Genomic DNA, 26,367 nt, shown 5'->3' on the forward strand with positions numbered 1-26,367 from the left:
TGCTGGTAATGTATCTATAGAGACATTTTTTATTGTTTTTTACAGTAGTAGCCAGATGGAGTTCTTGTTCTTGCTGGGCTTTAGCCCTTCTCATTTCCTCCATCCATAACCTCACATGAATGAAGTGGTTTTGTTTTCCTTTCCCTGAACTGCAGAAACCTGTAGCCTGTAGTAGACATCTGGTGCAGTCCCACACTCAAAATAAATCCTATTAGAGAAGGCTGCTCAATGCTGTGTTTTTTGGGTTTTGAATCTTTTGAGTCTCTGAAGATGGAGAATTCATAACCTCTCTGGATTTTTTTCCACTGTTTGATCATTTTGATGGTAAAATATATATATAATTTATATCAAATAGCACTGTCCCACATTGCAACTTGTGGGAAATCCATCACCTTAGCATTGAGCACCTTGAGAAGAGTCCCCATCTGGTTTTTTCCCACTAGGTAGTTGTACTCACCCATTTCATAGCTGTCAACAGCATTAAGGTAGTTAATTAAGGTAGAAAGCCTTAGCTTTCTCTGAATAAACCCATTTTCTCAGCTTCTTCTCATACATCCCATCATACAGTCCCTCAACTGATCTTGCTCCATTAGTTCCATTAGTTCAATGTTTTCTTAGCACTGGTGAGCCCAGACCTGGGCACAGTACTGCCAACAGGAGCCAAATGAGGGGAAAAATCCTTTCCATCAACCTGTTTGCTGGATACACTTCTGCACATGCAGCACAGTGTGCAGCTGGACTCCTTTGGCACATAGGCACCCTGCTGATTTTGATAGTTGGAGAGGTTTTTCTAAGAAGAGCGAAGAAAGTTACTTTTAATCCTTTCCTTATAGAAGCCTGACATTCTTAATAGATTTTTAGCACTCGCTTTCTAAATCCATTAGAACAAGACTGTAATTCCCAGCCCCATGAGAGTTTGCTGGCAGACACAGTTATTCTACAAGCAGAAAACAATCAGAACCCCAATAACATGTGAACCATAAAAGCAATGAAAGCCTTCTCTGTAATCATTTTCTGATGTTCAGAGATATATTTGTTCTTCTAGAGTTATTTTCCTTTGTTCTGCTTAAAAGCAAAAAAAGTAAAAAAGCTTAGCCTTTGTGCCTATCAACCTCTAATGCCCTGTTAAACCAGTGGGAGTTTCAGATGGGAGTGAGTCCTAGGGTCTAGTCAGTACCACTTAACTTGTCTGCTTCAATCTAAAGGGTGTGATTCATATCAGAATATTTTAAAAAATCAAAATTGATCAGTACAAGAATCTCTTAACCTGTTCCCTGCAGACTTCAGAGGCATAACACGAGACTCAAATTTGATATAAGTAAAAACAAAATATAGGTTATATTATACAGAAATTATTTTAGAATACTTGGATCATGTTCTCTGTGTCCACTACTGCTAGGACTCCAACCATCTGTTTCTTTTTCTCTGCTAAGTACTTCCATATTACTACTGCTTTCTGGAGGAGTTGTTTCTCTCTTTGCAACACCCTGATCAGATCATGTATTTCTTCAGAAGCAGCTTACACAGCATATACTAAATAATGATGATGAGAGTATAAAAAAAATATAAAGCTAGATTTTGGTGTATTTTTCTTGTGTTAGAGATCATCAGAATCTAATGTGGAATCATACTGCAGACAAACCATATTCAAGAGAAGTATTATAATTCAGATCCAATAAAATATACACTTGTTGTTTTTTTTGTCTCAAAATTAAGATCAATATTTTGTATCTCTTGCACATAATTGATGTCTAGAGTAAAAAAGAAAATGGACAGAAACTAAAGAGAACATAATTTATGGACTTCTATACCATTCCTGTGGATTGCAATCTTTAAACAAATATTTCTGAAAACTGTAAATTATAAAAATCAGAGTTGACTGCAGATTACACTGCAGCAGAGGAAAATGAATGCTGCCAAATCTGTCTTACCTGTTCCAAGAAACAAGACATGGTATCTTCCATCAGCAGCATTCACTCTATCCACAGCAATCTTTGTGTACTTGTAGTCAGCCCCGATCCGGATGATTAAAGGCCTCTTGTGTACTGGGTAAATGGGATTAAACATCAAAGGGTGATTCCTAATGAAGGTCACAACATCGTCTGGAAACTCCTTGGTTGTCCTCACGTTGGGTGTGAAGGCTCCTCCCGGGCACTGTAACAAACATGCACAGCACTGATGAACAGTTCTCACCAAATTTCAGAGAGTTTTCATCTCCAGGTCAGACAGCTGACATAGGAAATTCCCAAAAAAGCACTTCAGACTTGGGCCAAAAGTTACTATATTCCATTGAGGGGAATGAAGTGTTGAATAGCTACACTTTGAACTCCCATCACTTCTGATAATAAAAACCAAAATGCATTTCTGCACTTTCAAAATTCAGCTTGATGGCAAAGATCTGTACTTCTGAACCTATTTCTGCATGTTTTATGCTTCTAAACAGCCTGTTGAAGAAAAAAAAAAAACCAACAAAACTCAAGAGATTGGTATGGGAAGATACCAAACTTTTGCATGTTTTTTTATAGAATCAGTGCAAAGGCAGACGACAAAATCTGATACTTAATTGTCATTTGGCCAATATCCCCTCTTGTCACTATACTGATTGTAAGATGATGGAAGAGCGTTTTTATTTGAAAGAGCTATAATATGGAGGGAGTCTCATAACAAGTTAATTATATCTGAAAAGATTTTCTGTACTTTCTCCTATGCCTTAGAAGTAACTGAAGTCCATGAATACTTCAGATGCTTCTTTAAATATAATAAAGCACCATCCAAACAATCATCCCTGAGGCATTCTTGGCCTCATGAGAAAGTAAAAGGCATCTGAAAAAACTCAACTCTTTACTGAGTTTGAAACTAATAGGAAACTGTGAAGAAATCAGAACTATGTCAGTAATTGGTACAAAGTTCTGGATGTACCTATGTTAGTTTAGTTTTTTTATTTTTTTACAGCTATCACTAGTTCACTTCTTACTGCTGCTCCTCAGCTTTCATTTTTCCCCCTTACCATATTTCTGAGCTGTGAAACTCTCCTCAGAGTACTAGAGATATTCAGAAGTGTTTCAGCACAGTATTTTTCCAATTGGAAAATTATTTGTTCAATAAAAAGCACTTGATGAAAATTTGTTTTTTTTTTGACAAGGATCTAGGATGGAGTTTCTGGTCAAAACCACAGACCCAAAATAGCCAGTATCTTAGGGAGAGATTTACCTCACCTGACTTCTACTCTCTGAAAGTAATTTATTCTTAGGTTTCCTCTGTAGTCAGTAATTCAGACTAAACACCCTGCTTTTAGATGGCTAAAATTACATAAAATGAATCATATTCTAAGAGACTTGGAAACTGTCTGGGATCTGTGAGTCATGTGTCCAACCTACCTGATGAGATGCAATGTTAGAATTTGGGTCTTCACCTTCCGGGGCATCCCCGTAGCCACAGGCAGGAGTGCCTGCTCTGCCCTCACTGCTAAAACTGTTCCACATTGTCCACCCAATAAACTATTCACTGGGCACACAAGTAGAGAGGGGACTTCAACCTAATCAGAGGCTTTAGAGTCATCTTCTGGCTCAATTAGGAGTTAATTATTTATACAAATTAGAACAGCTCTGGTAGGAACTCTTTAAAAGAAATTGCTCTGGCACCAGTTCCCTCCAGGAAGAAGAACCACAACTCAGCTCAGACAAGGGTTGTTTCTCATCTTACATCCTTGATGATTTATTTTTCTGGGCTCATATTTATCCTAAGGGTTTTGTTTTTGCTTTCATTAGAAATAATGTCATATGTTAATGCTCTAAGATTGCTCACAAAGTTGAATTCTTACTATCTTGTTTGCTCTACCCTCTCTGGCATATTCTTCCACATTCCAGAAAATGTATGGAACTATCTGTTAAGATTAGCAACAAATGCTTTAAAAAGAACTGCATTCATCATTAGCAAGATTATTCTTCTTGGTAGTGCTCTGCCAGACCCCAGTTCCTTTCAAGAGGGATTCAGTTTCACAAACAGTTCAACTTAAACCTTCCTGTCTCACATAGCTCAATTAGAAGTCTTTCTCTGATACTTTCAACCCTTCCATTTATGACTTGGAGTCACAAGACTTTTGTCTGTGACTTCTTGCAAAAATGTCTGCAATATGATTCACACCAGCATGACCCTAGAAACTTACATTATATCATTGTTCCGAGCAAAGCCTTAACAAACATCTTTAATCAATTAATTCTTTTGCTAAACCAGTGACAAGCAAAAGATGATACTGATGAAACCTATAAGTTCTCCCTTTCCTGCAGGGATTGAATGGGCATCCTTCACAGCTCATTCAAGAACCTGTCTACATAATTTTATGTTCACAATCGATTATCAAAGTTCCTTAATTTACAGCATATTCCCCAAAACGCCGTAAGTACAAAAACTATTTCTGCAAACTCTGAAAAATGGAAACTACCCTCAAACATCACTGAGTTTAGTAGCAAGCTGCCAATTATGTATTTTTTTTTCCATAAGTAAGTTTTGCTTGTGGAGAAATAAGAAACCATTGGTATTTAGTGAAGGCCAGCCAAACACTGCTGAGCTGATCATGGCCAGAAGAACCCATTGCTTTATTTAATCCTACTGAAGCTGCACTGAAGCCTTTCCATTGTTTATCCAGTGTACTGCAACATGATGAACTTTCATTTCTATCCAGACATTTAGTATGAATATCACTTTAGGCAACTGCAAAGTAGGATTTTCCATGTCATATAAAAAGCATCCCAAAAGTTACAAAAAAAGTACATTCCAGAGAAAAGAAGAGCAAGTCCCACAGACTGCAAACATGGCTAATCATGTTAACTCTTTGAGCACAAATTCTGAGCAATGAAAATTCCCCATGTCCTGATTTTCGCAGATGCTTTGACGTAAGTGAAAAATAAAGTCTGTGGCACACACTGAAAAGTGGAAATTTTTTGGCAGTGAAAGAAAAGCAAAGCCAAAGAAATTCCATCTTAGAAAATATGACTTAGGGATACTGTGTTGTGGCTTAATCATGAGGAAGCACACAAAAGCCAGTGATCCAAAAACCAGCAATGGTCATCTAAAGGAATCTCCATGAGCTATGATCTAAGAATTTAGCTTCAAATCCAGAGCTCATTGGCATATCTGGAAAGTAGGTAATTTCTGTCATCATGTTAAATCCAAATCTGATTTTTTCCCCCTTTATGTTGTGTTTCCCAATTCCTTTGGGCCCATCTGGAATACCTCAGAAGCCTCCATGAGGTGAACCAAGAAAACATGGCAGTGGTTGAGGAAACACATACGAACAAAATATTCTGAACGAAACTTTGAAATGTGACTAATCACAAGAGTGTGAAACTTCTGTTTAAATGGGTCTTTTTTTTAAAGCCTCAGTGAACTCATGAGATTAGAGCTGTATGAATTAATTGCAAGAAAAGACTAATGCTAGCATTAAACTTGGTGGAATGTCAAGTATTGATTAGTTAATTCTAGAGATCTGGGAATGTAAAGTTCTAACTCTTACAGCCAGCAACAACTGCACCAAAATGTCATGAAGAATTGTGTGAACAGGGAGAGCTATTCCATGTATCTGAACTATTCCACGTATGAGAGAAAGAGAGAAAAAGAACAAGATTTTGCAGCACAAAGACAAATCAAACTGAAATAGTGATATGGTTAAAGGTTCTCACAGGGACTGCAAAAATTAAAATAAAATTTAATTTCCTGTGATGAATGGAAAAGCAACAGTGTTAAGCTAAAAAATATATAACTGCGTTTTTGAGAGATAATTTATGATACTCTGCATACTTATTTAATTCTGATACTTGAGAAACTGAAAGACTTCATAGGAGTCAACACACCACCACACTACCATACTTCATTTAGCAAATATGGATTCAGAGATGATTCTAGAGAAAATTCATACATTCTTCATTAAAGCTTGAAGTATTAGATGTCACATTTCTGCTAAATATAAATTAAGAATAGTTAAATAAGCAAATAAAAAAAGAAAATAGTGCATTAACAGCAATTTTTTATACATCATGAAGTTGAAAAGTAAGAAGAAACAATAGTTTTCTTTAAAATATTTCATGAGATAATTTGACATAACTTGGAAACAGAGCTAGCTCTAATTGTGTACAGAATTTATTGGACGATTATTACTACCCTGATACAGTGAAAGAGAGTCCTGAAAGCAAGGCATACAAAAAGCATTCTTATGAGGAAGACTACAGTGAACTGAATGGCAAGAAAATGCACTTATCTCTAGGTCTCTCTTCTAAGATTCAGAACCTGGTAGGGTATGACTTAGTCAAGTGACAAGGCTCAGAAAACTTGCTCTCTAAATCTCCTAAGCATCTGAGTAGAGGTGCAAGACTCTGGAGAACTAAAGAAAATTCATACAGACAGAAGACAGACCTACAGACATTTGGATCCAGGCTGTGGAATACACTAACAATGCTGTCTTTGCATGCTTTTTTATTTAACTACATTTTGCTCAAATGTACCCACAAAATGGATTTGCAGGCAACTGAAAAACAAATAAAATAGTTCTGAATTGCAACTGTGACAGTCACATACAGACTTCTCTCCTGGAATAAATAGTACTTATTTATGCATTAAACAAAGACAAGCAATTGGCAAGACTGAATAAACATCTTTGTACTTACAGTGCCAGGTCGTGGGTATGGAATTCTGCCCTGATATGGAATCAGCTGGTGGTTTGGGCCCTCCTTGTGTGCAAATGGTCCATTGAACACAGTCTGAATGTCAGACAGATGATACACACACACGGCTGAGCCTTTAAATATGGAGCTGGAAGACAAGAAGAAGTTAGCATTGCAGTCTACCAACTTTTTTATAGCTTTTTCATAATTTTTCATGGTCCAATGATAAAAGATACCTCTAACATATACAATTTATTACTTTTATATGGAATTAAAACATTTCAAAGCAACTAATCTAGCCACCCTATGCATATGCATATGCACCAAAACTTCTTAAGATTTAGAACCTTTCTGAACAGTAAACTGAAAAAAGAGAGAGGCAGGCACTACCCTACTGGTGCAGTAAGATTTCCTAATGTTAAATATAGAAGAAATATAATCTGGCTCCAGTTAAATCAATGGCAAAAATATTGCTGACTTCAGTGAGGCAGGAGTTTTATAAACTTTGTACTGCCAAGCTCAGCACAGGTTTCCAGAACTCCCTACCAGTATACTAACCACAAGACCTCCATGAGCTTCCTAAAATACATGGCTAAAATATTAATCAAAACATCCAGAGCAATTACAATCAGTTGGATTATTATAATCAGTTTCCAGCTTTTTTGCAAAAAATGGGGACATGATGCAGCTGTAAAGAATTACTCCTATATAGTCTTCAAATCTGCCCATAAAACTGGTCTTATGAAGACCCAAGTTTGAAGCTTCCTGAGGAGAACCAAAGGATTTGCCTAAGAAAAGGGCATGTTCTTCCCACTGCTCTAGATTCAGCCATGGGTCCAGGCAGCACAAGCCCTGAATGGTCTCCATCACCCCATGATGATGAAGGGCACTAGTGGAAAAATTTCCAGATTGATGCTAAAGCTGACTACAGTGAAAGAACTCCTTCATCTTTCCTCTCACTGCACACAAGATTTGTGATATTTATTTTTAAAAAGTGGAAACTCCAGACAGTCTAAAATCTGCCTGGTGTTAACTGTAGGATGAAGATAATCCAAGTAACTGTTTTCAATTGAAGAAGAAAAAAACACCCCACAAAAAAGCCTGAAAACATTATACATAGTGTCTAAACAACAAAAGTGAAATCCATATTGCTCTCAGCTATATATGGATTAGTAGAATGAACCTTTTAGATGGATTATGGTATGTGTGGAAATTTTACTAGGTATTAATAGATTTTGAGAAATACATTTAGTCTTTCCAGATGTTTTATGTTAGATTTACAGTATATTATGACATTAAAATAATTTAGTTCAGTATTACTCAGTTTCCTTCTGTATGATTTAGATAAAAATACTAGTAGTTATTACTTCCTGTGATGTTTCTCTCTTGCTACTGTTATGAGTTGCAAGTCTACAGAGATGAAGATACAGGAACTATTAAGGAGTAAAAAATCCATATGGTTTCTGTATTTAACTACAGTTGAACAAAAAGCAAGAATAGACCATGTGGTTCACAATAACAGAAATACATGTGTGAAAACTTCAGTAGAGAGAGAAAATAGCTTGAGAGCCAGGAAAAAGTGAAGTTTTCTCTTTTTTTTGTCACCTTATATGGTCCTGTGATTCAAACCTCATTTCCAGTGAGAAATACCAGAGTTAGGTACAGGAGTTTCCAGTTCAGTCATGCTGCACCCCCAGCATAATGATAAGTGTGGTTTTAAGCTCAAGCCTTTTTCCTTTTGTGAAGTAGGAATTATGGACAGCACCTAAATTTACAAGCTATGTGATGCTTTTTTTCCCCAATTAAATATCATAGAATCATATTCTCATGTTATATTTACATATTTTAGTAAGCAGACCTCTATGTCCCGGTGAAATAAGTCTACTGGAGAAAAAAAAAGATCTGAAAGGATTTTTTTGCTAAAAATTGCCTTAAAGGGATTATTAACAATAAACTATGTAATTTTCTAATTTGATCAAATCAATTAAATGGAAATTAAAAAAAACCCAATCAGAAGATTTCTTTGAAAGTAAGAAATTACAGCTAAATAATAAAGGGAAGAGTATCAGAAATCAGGGGATAGTAATCAATTTTAATCTGTGTTAACAATGTAGTGAGAGCAAGAGAAAAAATAAAAAAAATTAAGGTAGAAGTGGAAGAATCTGTTGGTGCACCTGTCAGGCTATCTTTGTAGAGATTTTCAGCATAGTAAGCCAGATCTAGTGCTTCCACCACCTTTGGGAGCTCAGTAAATGCCTTCTAAACCAGAGAGCAAGTGAACACAAGTGACTGGCAACAGGGAGCTGCAAGAAGGTCACCAAATGCCACGTAGGCTTGTCCTTTTGCAGCCAACTGAAGCCAATATGGTTATTTGCCATCTCTGTGATCATCAGCCAGCTGAGAGGCTGGGAATGATTTGCATGATTCATGTAAGAATTCCTGGTTTGATCCTCCAGGGCGCTGATGTTCTTCAGGAGGTGTTAAGTGCTCTCAGATGCCACATGAGTTCACTGTGTTGAAGTCATTTAGTTTCCACTGCTGAGCAGTGACAAGTGGCCCTCCACGGAAATGTTTTCCCAGGGGCAGCTGACAGTGTCAGGAAGCAGTTTGCTCCAAGAAGCACAGCTCTGACATAGATACCAACAGCAATGATACTGAGACTCCTGCCTGCAAACCACAGCAGACACACAAAACTGCCTAGCACAGCCTCATCCACAAAATACCAGTTTCAGTTTTCATACAGAAAATCAGGCAGTTCAGGTAATTTTTTTTCAAATCTCCATGTTTACCTCGATGTTGAAAAAATTCCATACACGAGTGTTGTTCTGGGGTTGTCTGTCTCTAGGAGAAATACATCCTCTGTAAGAAAGAGAAACATTTTGAATAGTAGGAAAAACTTTATTTTCCAGATTAATTGATGGTTTTATTCCTCCTAAAGTCAACAGTAGTTTTATCTCAGACTTGAATGGGAAAAAGGAGACTTACCACATGAACAGACCATAAATGCATAAATTTAGCACTTGAACATTCAGAAACAAATTTGGAAATTAACTCCATACCCTCTAGCCTTATGGAGACAGAAGGCAAAGATTTTCAAATACATTCAGGATATATGTCACATATTTTTCTCAGCTGTATCTTGTTTCAGCAGGTTGTTTAGCAGTAGGAGAACATGAAAGTTGGAGCAGGTTAAAGACAAAGAGTTCTCATAGATGGATGTAATCGAAAACAGGGAAATTAGGTGTTTTATTGTCCAGAACACACTGGAGTGCCCTCACTAGAGAATTTTCAACATGATATGAATGGCAGGCAGCTTTGCAGTAAAGCCTGTGAGAGATGTAAACCTCCCGCCTCCTGTTGTGTGGGGATTTATTATTGCACTGTACCTACTCACTGAAATGAATTTACCCACTATTACCTCTGATCCTCTGATCTGCTGACTTTTTTTTCACACTTCAGTAAAAACTACTTTAATCTCTGACAGTTTCTCCTTACAAATGTTTTTAATAACTATAATCATGCTACCTCTTAAACTTAATTTACAACACAAAAAAAAGACTGAACTGTTTCAGCTTTTTATCACAGAGTAAGTTTTTTAGCTTTCCATTAATTTACATGGCTCTTTCATTTAACCTGCTGAATTTTTAAAATATTCTTTTCAATATGTCAAAAGCAAAAGGCATCACCATGCAGAACTGGAAGTGTTATACACTGCTGCATTATACATGAACACAGAAGCATGTGTTTGCTCTCTCCCAGTTTTCTCAATTTCCAGCTGTGATTGTATTCTTCCTCTCTGCTAGGGAATTGTGCTGGGAGCCCACGCTGAGAGCATTGTCTCCTATTCACTGTGGTCCTACATTTTGTCATACAAGAAACTAAAAGCAGTTATCCTACTGCTTTTTTCAAAAGGAGGGGGTTGGTAAATCACAGTTCTGAAAGATGAGCTGCTGTGGCAGTGCTGAGGCACTGTGAACTTCAGAAAATCTGTCCTCCAAGCACCTTGCACACTGAGCTAGGGCAAGTCAGGATCTGCTCCTAGGCCAAGTCAGGTTCCACTGAAACCTTCAACCGAAGCAAGTACACCAAAGAGCTGTCAATATATAAACTCAAAAAGACTCCAAACCCCATTCGCTGTGGTGGGAATCAGGAATAACAATCGAGAAAAGAGAGAGAGTTTACAATGGAGAGAAGATCAGAACCAGATGCAGACCCAGTGCAGGGAACATTAGCTGCCTATATTATTTATATTTGTAGCAAAGCATATACCAAATCTTCCAATACTTGAATTTATAACTATGATTTTGTACATCTCAGCTACAGAAAATACAGAATTTGAAACTTTCTGGTAATGTTGTTCGGCATGTAGATATCAAGATATGCATCTGTTAATTCCTTCATGAAAAGAAACCTCTTGTGATTGCTGTATAGACTATGTATTGAATATTTATAGTATTTTACATTTTGAAGCAAAAATTTATGTGACTGAATGATTCCTGAGAAATTATATTTATAGTATTATACTTATATAATAGGATTTATCAGTATTATCTTGAATTACCAAACTGAGGACTCTACCCTGTGATCAAAAAATAGAAAAAATGCATTATGAAAAAGCTGTGTTTTACACAGTGGTATAAGAAACCGTTTCAAACGGATGTTAAAAGTCCTCTATTGTAATCCAAGCTAGTAGCAAAACAGTAAGAGAGCCACTAAGATGTTTCCTTCCAAATATTAATTCTTTACATACATCGTTTTACATAGTCAAGATTGATTATCTTTATATCAAATGCAATTATAATTACACAGAGAGACTTATGAAGAGTTTTTTTCTTTTGCTGTCATAAAGCTGCAAGGGAAATTTTGTCATGGACTTCTAGTGCTATGACTTCACTGTTAACAGCTTGACTAAGAAACAGAATGAAAATCAGTCATTGAATATGCACAGGTGTAGCATTTAGATGAGATTTTAAGGAATATTTATTGTGATACCTAATTCATCAAAGTATGTTTCTGTTCCATCCTCATCCATCACTGAGCACACAAGTCTTGCTTTCAAGAATGTTGTCCACTTGTTCACGAGACTGCGCTGACCACCTGTGTCATTCTGGAAAGGAATATTATTTCAGAAAAGAAGGAATACAACACAGTTAATATTTTATTGTGTTTTCTCACATTTTTATCAGGTTAACTAATTATCTTAATAATTATCTGGAAAATTTAATAATAAAAATAGATAGGCCCAAGCCAAATTCCCTTATTTTAGCATTTTACATGCAGAAAAAGAACAAGAACTAGTTTTCTGAGTGGAACTTCTCTGCTGGGCTAGCAGGGTTGGAGGGTTGGGCAGTAGATTTTGTGCATCAGCAGTGTATGCTGTTATGACTGGAAGTGACTGTGGAGCTCTGCATCCCTCACTGACACTCAGCACAGTTCATGCTATCTCTAAAAGGTCTCAGGGTTCTATAGAGGGATGTTCATTCTAGTCCTGACAGCAGCATAGCTGCACCTGACCTAGTCACATGAGGTGGGTGCTCTAAACAGTATTCAGAAATGATGGCTAGTGTAGGTCAAGAGAGTTATGCACTGTTTCAAGTCCTGCTTGCTTGGTCCAGACAGTTATGGCTTGGTCACAGCTTACTCATGGATCATTCCAATTTTCCATGGTTCAAGGTGGGAACTGTGACTGTCAAACCAGGAGCTGCAGCCCTGACACATCCTGACTAACAGTGCTGGTGAATGCCTTACATAACAGCAGTGTCTTCCAAAGTGCATGATGTCACCCAAGGAAAGAGAAAAACCAAAATGTAGAAGCAATTGAAATGTGATTTCAATAAAGTGCTGTTCATGTTTCACTGAATGCTGCTGTAGTTGGTAATCCAACATTTTGGGTGACTTATAAGGAGTCTTTCAGGGAATGATACATTTTGTTAGTCTCAAAGGTGTTGATACATGAATACCATGGTATGTATACAAGTACACAAATATGACTGGCTCAGATTTATTTTCATTGGCCTTGGGATTCTGCCACTGGCTTCAGTGTAAGTCTAAAAAGGCTTAGGCCTTTCAAAAATCATCTGGGCCTCATTAGAACAGTAAAAATCCAAATACAGCTGTAATTGTGTGAAACGTCTTCTTGAAAAATACCCAAATTCCTTTAGGCACTCTCACTAAAATACAGAGAATGGAGATTATAAAAAAGATCACATGCCTCATCATATTGCCAGAGAAGGACAAACACCTTCACACTCAAGGCACAAAACATCACAAAACATCAAATTCTAAAGAAAACCCAAATTAAAGACAGGGAATATATAAACACTCACAATGAACCCCCTGAAGCCTTCCCAAGGATGGAATGAATAGGCTAGAAGCAATTGTTCATTTATAATTTTTCTCTCATTTAAAAAAAAAATTGATTTCACCAGAGATATTAATAGCTGCTTCAATCATTTTTCATCTACAGTTGATTAGAGATACAAAAAAACCCAAAATAGAGACAATGAGGAGTGCTGTGAAAAAAAGTTAATTATTACCCAGGAATAGCCATAACTCCTGAATTTAAATTTCCTGTGCACATTTTTAAAGTTAGGCTCACACATGCATCAATAGAGGCAATAGAAAGAACAGATGTTTCAAAAATGACAACAGCATTTGAAAGTTAAATCCATCAATTTAAAAGCTTAATATTTCTGATGTGCTTTAAATATTTTGAGTGAGTATGTGTGTGTGTGTGTGAAAGCCTTCACTGCTTAAAGCTTTCATTTTTATTAAGAAAATAATGTATCTTATTCATGCCAAAGGCAGCAAGTTTGAAAATTCAACACAGGTAACTATTCTGACTCAGTCAGAAAAATACTCAAATCCCTGAATCTCTACATTTCCATAGTCTTACACCTACAGTCAGATACAGATAACCTGTTCAGACCCCAGCTGTGAGTTCAGTAACAGCTCCTCTTAATTATGAATGGTGACACAGAAACAGGAAGTTTTGTCAAATCAAAGCATTTAATCTTTTAGGTTATCATGTCACATTAGCAGCTTATCCCAGCAACTTGGTAAACAAAACAGTTCTTACTGGGCACACTCTTGCAATCATTGAATGAATTTGCTTTGTGCTGCCGCTGTTGTCTGTGAGTCTTTCTTTGAAGAAGAAGTAGATTTTGGCATCATTGGGGTCAGTGCCATCTGGGATAACATGAGCATCCACAAAAATAGGCTCTGAAATGAAAAAGTTTACCAGAAGGATGAAACCAAAATACGTATCAGTATATGCAACAAATGATTTGACATTTACTGACTGCTTCAAGGAGGTGCTGAATATACCAAATATACCAAATGCCTTGCTGGCAGCCATATGTGTTTGCATCCTCAAATTTTATTTCACAGCAATTTTTTAGAGAAGCAGTCCAGAATCAATGGTATTAGTTTACAGCAGAGGCTCAAAGACTTCGAGGAAAATGGAAGAATCAGTGTGTTATGTGGGGCACCTAAGGAAACTCTCATTGAGAAAAAACATAAAAGTAAGCTGCAAGAGCTTAGAAATATAACAAATAAGGTTCATAAATAAGAGAGGAAAACAATCTGTGTAACCCAGAAAAGGAAAGCAGGGTGCACAAATGCTTGAGCAGCATTTGACTTCCTATCAGAGCTGGTAAACATAATCAAATGCACCTGCACAAAACTCGAGAAACAAGGAATTAGGGAGAGAGCAAATTAATTTATTACCTTAAGAAGCATATAAATATAATAATAAGGATATAAATAATTTATAACCTTAGCAAGCACATAAAGGACAGTGCAGGAGCCTAAGAATACCTCCTGTGACTGAAGGAAGAAGTGGCCCCTCTGTCTGCAAGAAGACTTTGTCTTTTCAATGATCATGCAAAATTGCTTGTTTGTTTGAAGTGCAGTCCAAAGTTTGAAATAATCTGATACAAAGCTTGAATGTCTGACAGAAAACTCTCATTAGACTGCACCTCTTTTATATTTACACAAGTCTATTCTCAATTAATATAACAAATGTCATGACTCTGGCTCTAAAAGAACATAGAAATAAATTGTACTTTCAAGTACCTGTTTTGAATGGGAAGTTTTTCCAGAAATTAGGCATTTTTAAAATTTCTTTGTCTCTAATTTCTTTGTCTCTAATTCATTTTAGGATGCACATGTTAGGGTGCGCAGGTAAGTGTAAGAATGTATAACAAACATAAAAAAACAAACGTGTAGAGAGCAACATAGCTTCCCTTTCCTAGTGAAATGAATTTGTGATTGAAATAATGTGATTTCATTGCAGTCACAGACAGACAGGAATAATAAGTACCATAAAACAATTTCAAGACAAAAAAACCTGAAGGCTTTTTAAAGCCATAATTGCTGTGTTAGTTCCTCTCTATAACCCTTCACACCTATCTCTGCTCAGAGGGTTGACCTCCATTTTAATTTAAATTGGCTTCATTGGAAAGAGCCTTCTTATCAGTAAAGGGAGAATTTTCACAGTGATGTCAGTGAACCAAAGAGTTATGTGATTCCACTCAGAAATGAGTTTTCCTACTGTGTTTAGATAACCAATTCCTCACCACTGAAATAAGTGGCAATGATCCTCATTGACTTCTCTGATAGTGGGACACTGTTCTTCACACATTTTGAGTGCAAAGGGTGATGAATCTTCTGTGCAGAATGGATCACCTTGAATTAACTGAAGCTGGTGGCTTAGAATCAAACACTGATTTAAGGCAATATCTAATTCATTAAAGGTGAAGGCACTTTTCTAGAAATCAGACTGTCTGACCAATTTCCATTGGAAAGGTTTTCATACACTTGCCCTCAAACAGCTTGGTTTAGCCTTAATGCAGAAAAGGCCCTCAGGTGGAGCTTGGTTCATGCAGGGGTCCCTCTACACCTGTGCGTTGTCTAGTTTGTATTTACACACATTTCTTCATGGTTCAACTCCATAATTTAAATTCAGAGACAAGCTCTTTAAAAGGTAAGGTCTTTGTATCAAGCAAAGAAGAGCAGAATATCTGTGACAGCCACGAAAACTCTGGTAAATTAAAGGCATCTCACCACTCAGCCACTTGGAGTTGTGCTGGTCAGTCCTCACTGCATTCCTCCTGGTCAGACTGCGAAAAATGGCTGCATCTGTCCCCATGAAATCAATATACATTCCTGAAAAAAGCTCTTCATCTGAAAAGAATTGAAATGGAGGGAAAATTGTTATGACTTTTGGGAAAACAAAAGTTTATTTTAAATTCATCAGCTCTTTATTTACACAGGAGTCTACACAGATAAATAGTGGGTCATGGGAATGAAGTTTTCTGATTTACAAAGACTCAACTTAGAATGCAAGAGAGCAATCAGATTTTTCTTAGAGGCTTTATGGAGCTGTACCATTAAATGCCACAGCAGAGCTGCATACACGGCCAACTGTTCTTGATAGGAAGTTTAGTTGCTTCATTTGCACTGCTAAGGATCACTGGAGAATAAGGGCTAGTGTTATCAAAAAGTATCACATTCAATATCTTAAGTATGCACTTCAAAGAGATTTTTGTTTTTTTTTGTTACAGAAGTAGATGAAGTGACTGGGTTGAATTTATTGCTGCTGTAAACTGGTACAACATCTATTGCAGTCAGTGGATCAGTGCCAATTTTTACAGCAGCGTTGTTACAGCTGCTCCAGGCAGCCTCAAGCTGACTTCAGTATTGCAGAGGCCAGACGAGCATATTATTGAACTTTACTCAGAGGAATATGGAGCAACAGTCATCCCCTTTTGTGTACTTGGTTCTATGTATAGGGTCATTATGCTTGAGCAGAATGAGACATGCAATTCCTACATTCACAGAACTGTGAGCTTCTACTCCTTGTGCAGGGCTGAAACCTCAGCCCATCAGTTGAGATGTCTATCTGTGTTTGAGTCTGTGTGTGTGCATAAACAAATGTATATATAATTACAATTACATATACTGTCATTTTCTACCCTGTGAATAACCAAGCAATTTCCACTGACTAATGACAATGAAACCCCAGAGTAGAAAACAGTAGCTAAAATAAACTGTAACTCTAAGTGGGAGTGGTGGCTGAATACATTCCAGTACAGCTGGGTCCTTTGACTGATGTTTTTGTCTGTGCTCCTGGACTACCCAGAGAGTGTGGTCAAGCTGGCAAGAGTCACAGGCTCAGAAGTACTTGAGGCTATTTTCATGCTGTGTGTGTGTGTGTGTGTGTGTGTGTGTGTGTGCGTGCGTGTGTGTGTTCATAACCAGCATGGAAGACTATTGAGAAGCTCATGAGAAAATCAAAACTCTGGAGGAGACTATGCTTTTCTGCTGCTAACTGGAGTCTGAACTGAACCCTGACAGGGCATCCAGCAGCCACTCTTCTGCTCTCTCCTCTCCCCAAGATGACAAGATTCATGCACAGGGAATTTAAGCAATGCATTTGCTGCATGCTGCTGAAGCATTTACCTCCAGAGCAGATATTGACAGAATGATGTTACATCTGTACAAATTTAAAAATGTTTCTGTATATTTGCCTCCTTGCCTCAATCCATCAGAACTTTATTCTTATTATGAAACAAACTGGCTGAAGGAGATCAGGTTTATGGGTCTCACTAAATGTTATGTACAGTCCTGTGCATATACACATACATACTTTGGCAACAGTACTACACTATGTAATTTTAATCCTATTACATTTCAACAGTATTACTTATGTCTTAAGCATTCCTAATGTCTGTTTGCTAATCATGTATCACAAGAGATCCATCAGTTCCACTTCCTTCTGGTAAAATCCTTAAATTCCACACAGTATTTTGTCTGCACAGCACAATGAGTTCACTCTACTTCACTTTGTTACTGGGGAGAATTACTGAACTGATGAGGTATGTCTGCTTTTATAAATACTTCACAGTCTTGGTGGGGAGAGAGACAAGCATCCTGCACACTAGTAAAGCCAAGCTGCTTAAAAGCACATTCTTCATTGCTTTGATGCAAATGCATCTCTGTACAATGGCAAACTGTATGAAGTTAAAATTTATTTTTATAGCAGCATTTTCTTCTGAAGGGTGAATTAGCTTTCCTGCTGCATTCTAGGCCAGTGATGCCCAAAATGGTCAAGAAATTGCATCTATATTTAAAAAGAGTTCTTTAATTGATGAAGAGTTAGTTGGTCTGCTGGTATTTACTATCTTCTGAAGCAACGAGAGGGAATTCCTCCTGCAGAAAGCTCAAAGATGAGTCAGTACCTTGACTCAGTCCCCTCATTACAACATGAGCTGAGACTTAAAAAATGTTCACATTTCTGGCATGGATATTGAGGCTAAATTCATTACAGCTTAACGTTTTTGAAGTGACTGGACTTTGCAACAGAAAGTATAAAATCCAATCTGTCACATAACAGAGACCAAAGAAGACAATGAAGTTTATTAAGATGAACAAAGCTGCCACAGATCTACAGTAGAAAAAAATCAGCTTACTGTACAAACAATATTTCAGAAACAATGGTCTTTAATATTGCTATATAAAATCCAGAAGGAACAAGGAAAGGAAACAGTTGCTTCACCTAACAATACCAGAATGGCAATGAGTAGCAGTGGACTCATCTATCACTGACTTTGAACAAACATTTTCTTTACACAGTGATTATCTGTAAACACTGTCCCTAGATCACTGTTGAGATAAAAGTGTAAGTGCAGTCAAGGTTCAGAGAGATGTCTAGGTAGCATTTTCCTGTCTTCTAAAGGTGTTCAGTTCACATATCTGTGAATAGATATACTCATCCTTTGTACTAAATATAAAGGCAATCAGGAATCAAAATTTAAAAAAAGACAATTTATATTTTGAACAAGCCATGTAGGACAGACTGTATTACACATCCCTTAAGATCTATAATACTTGAAAGAAAATATTTCACATAATATGTAATTGATGTAATTGACACTGTAGCAAGCTGCATGACAGAAACCCTGCACATTGTTTCCTTGTAAACCTTGGGTGAAATACACAGCACCTGTGTGCAATAAGTTTTATTTACTAAGAAAGTCTCAAAAATCTGTGCAATTACTGTTCCCTTCATAGCCAAAAATACAGCAAGGAGCAGGCACATGAAAAATCAGGGCTTTGGCACTGGAAGTGTGTGAACATACTGCAAATGTGAAAGGTCAGGTTACACTGAGTATGTATTTGCAGCTCTTCCTGGTTGAAAGAAAAGTATCCTTTACAGATGACTTAGGTTGCACAAAGTGTACTCCCACTTTGAGTTTTCTTGTAGGTGTGCAACAAGCACAGCAGAAGTCCTTCATTGTTTCACTTTCTGGCTCTTCAGATGGAAGAAAATTGAAAAAAATTGGTTGGATATAAAGCAAATTGAAGAATGAAGAGCTTTACAATAGTTGGTGGGCTCTACAGCAGTGATGATAACAAAAATGGAATTCAAAGCATCTGAAATCTTCAGGGTTTCTTTCCCTGGCTACTCTGAGATTTTAAAAATAATTAAGAAAGACACAAGTGCTGTCTAGGATGAACAAGGTCAGAAACCACTCAAATAAAAATGCTAGACAGGGTAATGCAAAGCTTAAACTATTCCTGGGAAAAAATGTGTAATCTGGAAAAGGGAGAACCTTTTGTTTCCTGTGTCTCTCTCCCTTTCAATCACTTATTCCTGCACTTCATTTGTCCCCCCATCTTAAGCTTCATACAAGCCTTGAAACATGGATGGACCCAGCCCTTGTGCCCCTCAGCCGACCAAAGGCACTGCTCCTCCAAGCTGAATTCTGTGCCCAGCTCCCTGGGGGTATTCCACCAACCCACCCTACACATGACCACACAGGTTTACACCCAGCAACCTGAGTCCTTTACTTACTGATCATAACAGACACCGTGTTCACGTTGGGGTTGAAAGAACAGCGTCCCTTTCCTGATTCACACTTGGAGTCGATCTTGAAGATTTGTTCCTGCAAAGTAGATTTGTGTGTCACTTCTCATGTCAGAAACCATCAGATCTAAGCTGATTTTTATGCCTGGTTGTTTGCAGCATTAGCAATGCTCTATTAACAGTGCTCTATTGGGCACTTTTACTGTACTGTTGGTAGTTTAACTCTTCTATTCAGAATTCCATCACCTTGTTAGATAGCACTGACACCTGGTTATTTTCAAGCCTCCTGTTATAAATTCAATACACTGAATCAAAAAAATGTTCCCTCTGTCTCTGTTAAGGATAGGTTGACTGATCTCTGCAATAATATCTGTGGAGATTGCTTCTGTGGTTTTGAAGTTATTTAGCATTTATTTTCTGAATATACTGGTGTACTTATACCTGCCTAGGACATTAGAATAAAGCTACTAGAACAATAATACATATAAAATAAAAATCGCCTATGACAGCTGTCATTAGATTATAGCATAAATCATTTGGTCTTTACTGAGCTATCAGACCTCCAAAAATCCTCCAAATGACACTTATTTTCTTCAATACCATCTCTTCTGGTTTTTATTTTGTTTTTTTTTTTTTAAGAAATCATGGTACAGGGATTTGTTTATATGTTATGTACTTTAAGAACAGGAAATATATTTTGAAAAGTGGAAGCAACTTGGTACTGCAGCTTAAAATACAAACAATCTGAATATCTTTAAAAAATCTGTCCATTTTGGTGCAACTTCACTTCTTGGTTCCCAGCAATACTAGCACAGTGTGCTCAGCAAGAAATGACTCAGGCCCAAGCTCATTCCTTCCAAACTGCAGTCAGGACTGGCAAATACACTGACCCAACACACACCAAGTCCCACCCACTGTACACCAAACAACTCAATCTTAGGCTCCTACAACAAACTTCCAAGCTTCAACAAAAAGCCAAAAGACACAATTGCAAGGAAAAAAAACCCAACAACAAATAACCAAACTTAAACATTTCAAAAGAAAAACGCAGGTGATAAAAATTCTAACCAAAGGCTTTTGTGAGGTAGATGCCAAAAATTAGTTATTTGAGAAAGGACAGCAACTCCTTATATTCCCTCTAACAGTTAATGTAAGTCACAGGGGAGTGGGGATACCACACAAGTCTCTAACCAGCCATTTGGCACCAGTGAACTGAAGATTACACCAAGCTCAAATGCACAGCTGCAGCAGGAAGCTTTCATATCATTAGCCCCTCTCTTTTCCCCTTCTTCTGTTTTGCCTAATTTAATCTCAGAGATTTTATCTATTGTTTCTGTAATAAACTCTCTAAACAATGTTAAAACTTAAGTATGAAGTTTCTAATGTGATTTTGGGTGGTTTCTTTGTTGTATTTTTTTACTTCTAGATTATATGCAGCTGGATTCTAATCCATATTTACTATATTAAACTCCTGTTTACCAATTCAAAATGCTCATTACTCTCCTACTAAACTAGCTCCAGGATTACACTTGATTTTCATATATATTAAACTGCTATTTAGTCTTTAATTATTTCACATACGGATTACACTTCCTTCTGTTTGTCTTTGACATTAGAATATATTTGGGTGACTAAGGGAGTAATTACCAAAGACCAAAGTATCAAGTGTGCCAAAGAAGAAAATTAATTGTTTTATAACCTCTGTTTCAGGGAAAAGGGCAACATTTTGCCTCATCAGTGAAACCCCCATTTTTGTGAGCTTATGTGGAATCCTGGAGACAGAAGAGAAAAACAGGCTCAGTTCTTAGGATTGTTGGATACAACTCTGTCAGGCTTTGTAGCCTCTAGAAAAAAACAGATGTGCTTTTGTAAAATATTCATTTTGCACATGCAAAAACAACCTTTTGTGCATTGAAAACTGTACCAAATTGAAGGCCAAATGATAAAAGCAGAGGAAAAAATGAATTTTCACTAGTTCCATCAGCACTACATAGCTCCTCATTCTGCTCTATCAATTAGACATGCACAGATATGTGCAATGAGTTCAGAAGGAAATTCTTGGGTTTAAACTGTTATGCTATTGTTGGCCTGTACAGTAATGGCTTTGAGCATGAAGTGCCTACAGTCAAGTGTCTCCCAGACTCCAGACGTCTGAAACAGCAGTTTATTTAATCAATTGATCATAGGCATGCAGCTATACAGACAGGCTAAATGAAGCTGGTTCTGCTTTTCCAAGTCATGTATCTTTACTTTTCATTTAAGAAATTTAACATCTTGCATCATCTGGAGATGCCATTTCCTGATCTCCCCTCTGTCCCAATCTCATTTACAAACAGTCTAAAATAATGAGATTCAAACTTCTCCGGGCTGCAATATCATTACTTAAGATGATAAAGAGTATTACATTAATTAAAGAGAAATGACATCACTGTTCATGTTTTAAATGATTTTTCAAGAAGTAAAATAATGCTGGGGAAAAGTGACCCATTTTTCAAAATACATCAAAATAAGTTGATGCAGAATTTTTCAACCAGAAGGATGGGTTTACTTAGTTCTGCTTGCTTCTGCTTTTAAATCCAGCCCTACAATCTGTACTCTTAGACAATTTAGTAGGACTGAAAGTGCAGTGATTCCAAGTGCATGCTCTGTTAAGGAAGCTGGAGCCAGGCAGGGATCTACCAAAAGTCACTGAGATCATACCATGCAAACTGACCTGGAGAAACATTGACTAATCACTTCTCTGGCAACCTCTGCAGCAATCCTGGGTCTTGGCCAGAATTCCCATCCCACTCCCAATTAAATCAGTGATGAATTTCTCAGTGTCTTCCCGAGAAGCCAGCCCAGCTTTTAAAGCTGCCCTCACATGGCAAAGCTCCAGGTAGAATGCTCTGATCCTCCTTCCCAACACATCTGCTTCCACATTGTTCTGGAAAACATACTGCACACCCCTGTGCCTGCAGACATGAATCTGACCCAAAAGCTACTGAGGTGCTGCCTCCTGCTTAAGTGCCTTTCTTTTTCCTTCTGGTTGCTTAATTTATTACCTATTACATTTGCACATAAACAAACATTTCACTTTCAAATCAGGAAACTTGGACCGTGTACTTCTGAAACATCTGGTACTTATACTGAAAACACACTCAGTGAAACTGAATATAGAAAAACTGGAGACCTATCTAGAAAAAGTAAGATCTTACAGTGAAGAGCAACTTACCAACTTCACCTGGGCACCATCTAGTGGGACAAAACTTCTGTAGTAGTAAATTTCCTGTACTGAGATTGCATCTAGATGGTGTTAAGCTGAATTCCAGCAAACCTAACCTGAATAGTTAGCCAAATTAAGGGCTTCCCCAGGGAACCAGTAACACATGGAAGTTATAAAAAGTGGACTTTATATTTTACTTTTCATCTAACTGGCTATTTCCTTTCAAGTATTTCTTGGGCATTTTTCCTCCGAATGGTAGGAATGAATTCACCAGACAACATCAAATAAAAAGAACTATCAAGTGTATCCCAGCATTTGGCATGACTGTGGAATTTCAGACAACCATCATAATCAAGGCATGGCTTTTGATCATGGCTTTGCTTCCAGCTGCTATCAGGTCAGAAAACCACAGACCTTCGCTCTTTTGCTATTTAATACCAGTGATGGAGCCTACTGAGACCACTGATCCTTGCATTTCCAGAACTTGGAGCTTTCACATCACAGGGGCAGGATGGAAACACAGAAGGAGCGGACAGAAGGACAGAGGTTACCTCAGACCTGCGGCCCCTGTTGACGTAGACGCAGACGGGGCTGAAGGCGCCGCTGCCGCAGACGTACAGGTGGGTGCGGTTGAACGACTGCACCACGCGCACGAAATTCCCACAGCCGTGCTGCAGAAACACACAACAGGCACCCCAACGTCAGCAGATGCTGGCAACTCCAAGGAATACACATGACATGCAATTTTAACAGCATCACGAGCACAGCTAATGAATTTGTTAGTCTCTGCATTTGGACAGCTGTTTCACGGCGTTTTGCCTGCTCTGGGAACTGGGCTCGCTCTGATTGAGAATCACAGATGAGCTGCAGAGGAGTCCATGTAGCTTTCCCACTTCCACACAGCAATACCATTTTCATTCACATACTTCTCTTGCATGAGAAGAAGTAGGACCTCTACAGGAAACCAAGGTATAATCTTAGGAACTTTCCTTAAGGACAACTCTGAAACAATCTCTTTTCCCCCATGATTTGCTCAACATAAATGGAGATAATTATCAAGAAAGCAAGTCCAAATATCAAATTCTTTTACCTCTTTGTATAAACAATTTATTTCCAAAACTTTAAACTGAAGTTTGCAGTCAATTGTTGCTTTGTATTGAAGACCTACAGTAACATCTTCAAATCAGCATGAAAATTAAAACAGAATGCTAAAGGGCCACACAGTTCACAGTATTGGATTTACAGTTTTCTCCTTCCCTTTTTTCTCTAACTCTTTCGTTTTTTACTATGATCTAGCGTTAATGCACTTTAGGTTGAAAACAGATTTCTTAATGAATATTTTTTCTTACCCAGATCCCAAAACTGCTTTCATATTCAATCGTCCAAACCTCACCCCAGACAGCAAGAACTGCATATGTTTTATGAGCACAGGGTTGGAAACTGTGCCATCAGTCCTCTTCATGAAAACCATAGAGTTAATCCTTGTTTAGCAGACCACACTGGTTTATTTACTTTTAAAGGCATTCATATTTCTGGTTCAGCAGGAGCCAGCACCATACAACATCATCTGAAGACTGGTGCACAACTGGGATCTGAAGACTGCAGACAGTGGGCACCACCAACCTTCAGAGTGTCCTGGGGGAGCAGCCAGCCAGAGAACTTCCAAGGAGCCACTCAACAGGCTGTTCAGCATCACCCCAGGACGTATCTGGAAAATTACTATAACCTGGTTTGATTAATAACAACCAAAAAAGTTGAGGAAATGGACACTGTGTATCTTCTCCCATCTGCCCGAGTCTGAAGGTGCATTCTGTTTACATCGTCTGATTTTCCAGAATTTCACTTTATAGATTGGCTTGCAAAGCATTTCAAAAGAAAAACAAACACTTCTTTCATTTTGCTTTGGCTGCACTCAAGGTGCTCTTACTTTATTGCCAAGTACCTAATTTGTGTGTGTGTGTGTGTGTGCATGTGGATTATAACTTACTGTAGGATCCTTGCCAGCCATTTTGCACTCTTCAACCTTGTTTGCTGATGCTGGCCAGAAAATCTGTAAGGAAAGAAGTATTATTCAAGTAGTATATATATTACATAATTAAAAAAATAAATTTCACTACTTACACTAGTAGATTAATATTTAGATAAAATTTACACTTTGATTATAAGGATAAAAAGGATTTTTGTTGATAAATAAAACTGTCTTAGCATGCACTAAACAAAATCAAGGTCCAAGTTTCTTACATATTTTTAAGGTAAATTAATAAATTTATCTGTTTCTTCCAAGTAAGAGAGATTTTTCACCACTATTGCCTAAATTACTACCCATCTTTACTTTTTTACTTTTATTGAACTTGTTGAAATTATTCACACTAGGAACCAGAAGACATAAATACTGAAAGAGGGTTCTCTTTTTTCAATTTTATCATCAAAGGTTTGGCTAGATTATGATAAAACCTATTTGAAATCTCAAGATTTCACATAGATTTCTTTCAGTTTTTCAAGAAATACCTCCATGTCTGAATGTTTATCTGCATATCTCAAACTGTAAATATTTTGAGCTTCTTCCATTATTTATTTTGATTTTGAAATAGGAAAGACATCCATTACAAATTTATCCCTAGAAATCTAGTAAGTGACAGAGCCTGATAACATTTAGCCTCAAGATAACATAAACAATACTATTAAAAGATCTCTGTGTATATATATACACACATACACATATATATGTAGAATTGTGGATATGAATGTATATGTATGTTGGATTTCTACTGATATATAAGATCAGCAAAGTAAATCTGTTGTTAAATAAACAAATGGAAACACTGTGTGGAATTGCAGAGATTCATTCTGAGCCTAATACTGGGTGATCACATTCACTGCCAGAAAGCTTTCTGTGTTTTTCCTTTCTGTTGATTTTTTTTATTGTTGTTTCTCCAGACCTACATGAGCTGTTGAAATGCCTCACAGCTTTATACTGCAGAAAATATTTCATGTAACAGAGGCCCTCCTATCTAACCAAACTCAGCACAGGATTAAATCCAACCTGCCAAGAACAGGAGGGAGTATGCTCTGCTGGGGCACAGCTCCTGCCAGACCAGGGCTACGGGGTCACTGAGAGATGGAAATTAGCAAAAAAGGTCACAGAAGGCATTTCAGATCCCAGAAGGCAGCCCCATTTCAGAGGGAGATTTGGGTACCATTAGGAGGAGGGAAGGATGCATTCACACCACTGAATGAGAGGCACTTAATTTAAATGTGTAAGTTAGAATGAGCCTCCCCGGGCTCCCTGAACAATCAATTCAGGTGGACAGGCATGTCCAGAGGGTGATTCAGAGCAAAGCCTAATTTAACTGTGCTCAATCACTCTCTGGCAGGGCCCCTCTCTCCCCTGACACATTAAAAGCCTTGTCTCTTAAGCAAGGCATTTATCTTCCCTGCTGCAAGCCGGGTATCCTCAGTCCTTCTGAGGAACAGTGATAAAGCCCACAGACTGCAGGACTGATGGATTTGGTACACCCTATGGTACACTTCCAGGCAGGGTAGTAGCTGTGATAGTCTAAAGACAGGCAAGACAAAGCCTGTAGACAGGTAATGGTTTAACAGCCAAGCTTCTGGGCACACAAGTACTTTTGCAG

At 37.6% G+C, this 26,367-nt stretch overlaps 1 protein-coding gene across 1 annotated transcript in view; it reads right to left on the minus strand.

The window, feature by feature from the left end:
* Positions 1-26,367, minus strand: part of SEMA3C (semaphorin 3C) — a 115,263-nt gene that overhangs the window by 23,539 nt on the left and 65,357 nt on the right. The window contains exons 4-12 of the mRNA XM_056516150.1: positions 24,720-24,782; positions 23,284-23,403; positions 19,516-19,606; positions 15,723-15,842; positions 13,735-13,877; positions 11,649-11,763; positions 9,446-9,515; positions 6,660-6,804; positions 1,932-2,154 (exon numbers count right to left, since the gene is read on the minus strand). Of these exons, the coding sequence (XP_056372125.1) occupies positions 1,932-2,154; positions 6,660-6,804; positions 9,446-9,515; positions 11,649-11,763; positions 13,735-13,877; positions 15,723-15,842; positions 19,516-19,606; positions 23,284-23,403; positions 24,720-24,782 (1,090 nt within the window). The remainder of the gene's footprint in view (positions 1-1,931; positions 2,155-6,659; positions 6,805-9,445; positions 9,516-11,648; positions 11,764-13,734; positions 13,878-15,722; positions 15,843-19,515; positions 19,607-23,283; positions 23,404-24,719; positions 24,783-26,367) is intronic.

Source organism: Oenanthe melanoleuca, chromosome 1A (genome assembly GCF_029582105.1).
Source record: "Oenanthe melanoleuca isolate GR-GAL-2019-014 chromosome 1A, OMel1.0, whole genome shotgun sequence".
NCBI classification, from domain to species: domain Eukaryota; kingdom Metazoa; phylum Chordata; class Aves; order Passeriformes; family Muscicapidae; genus Oenanthe; species Oenanthe melanoleuca.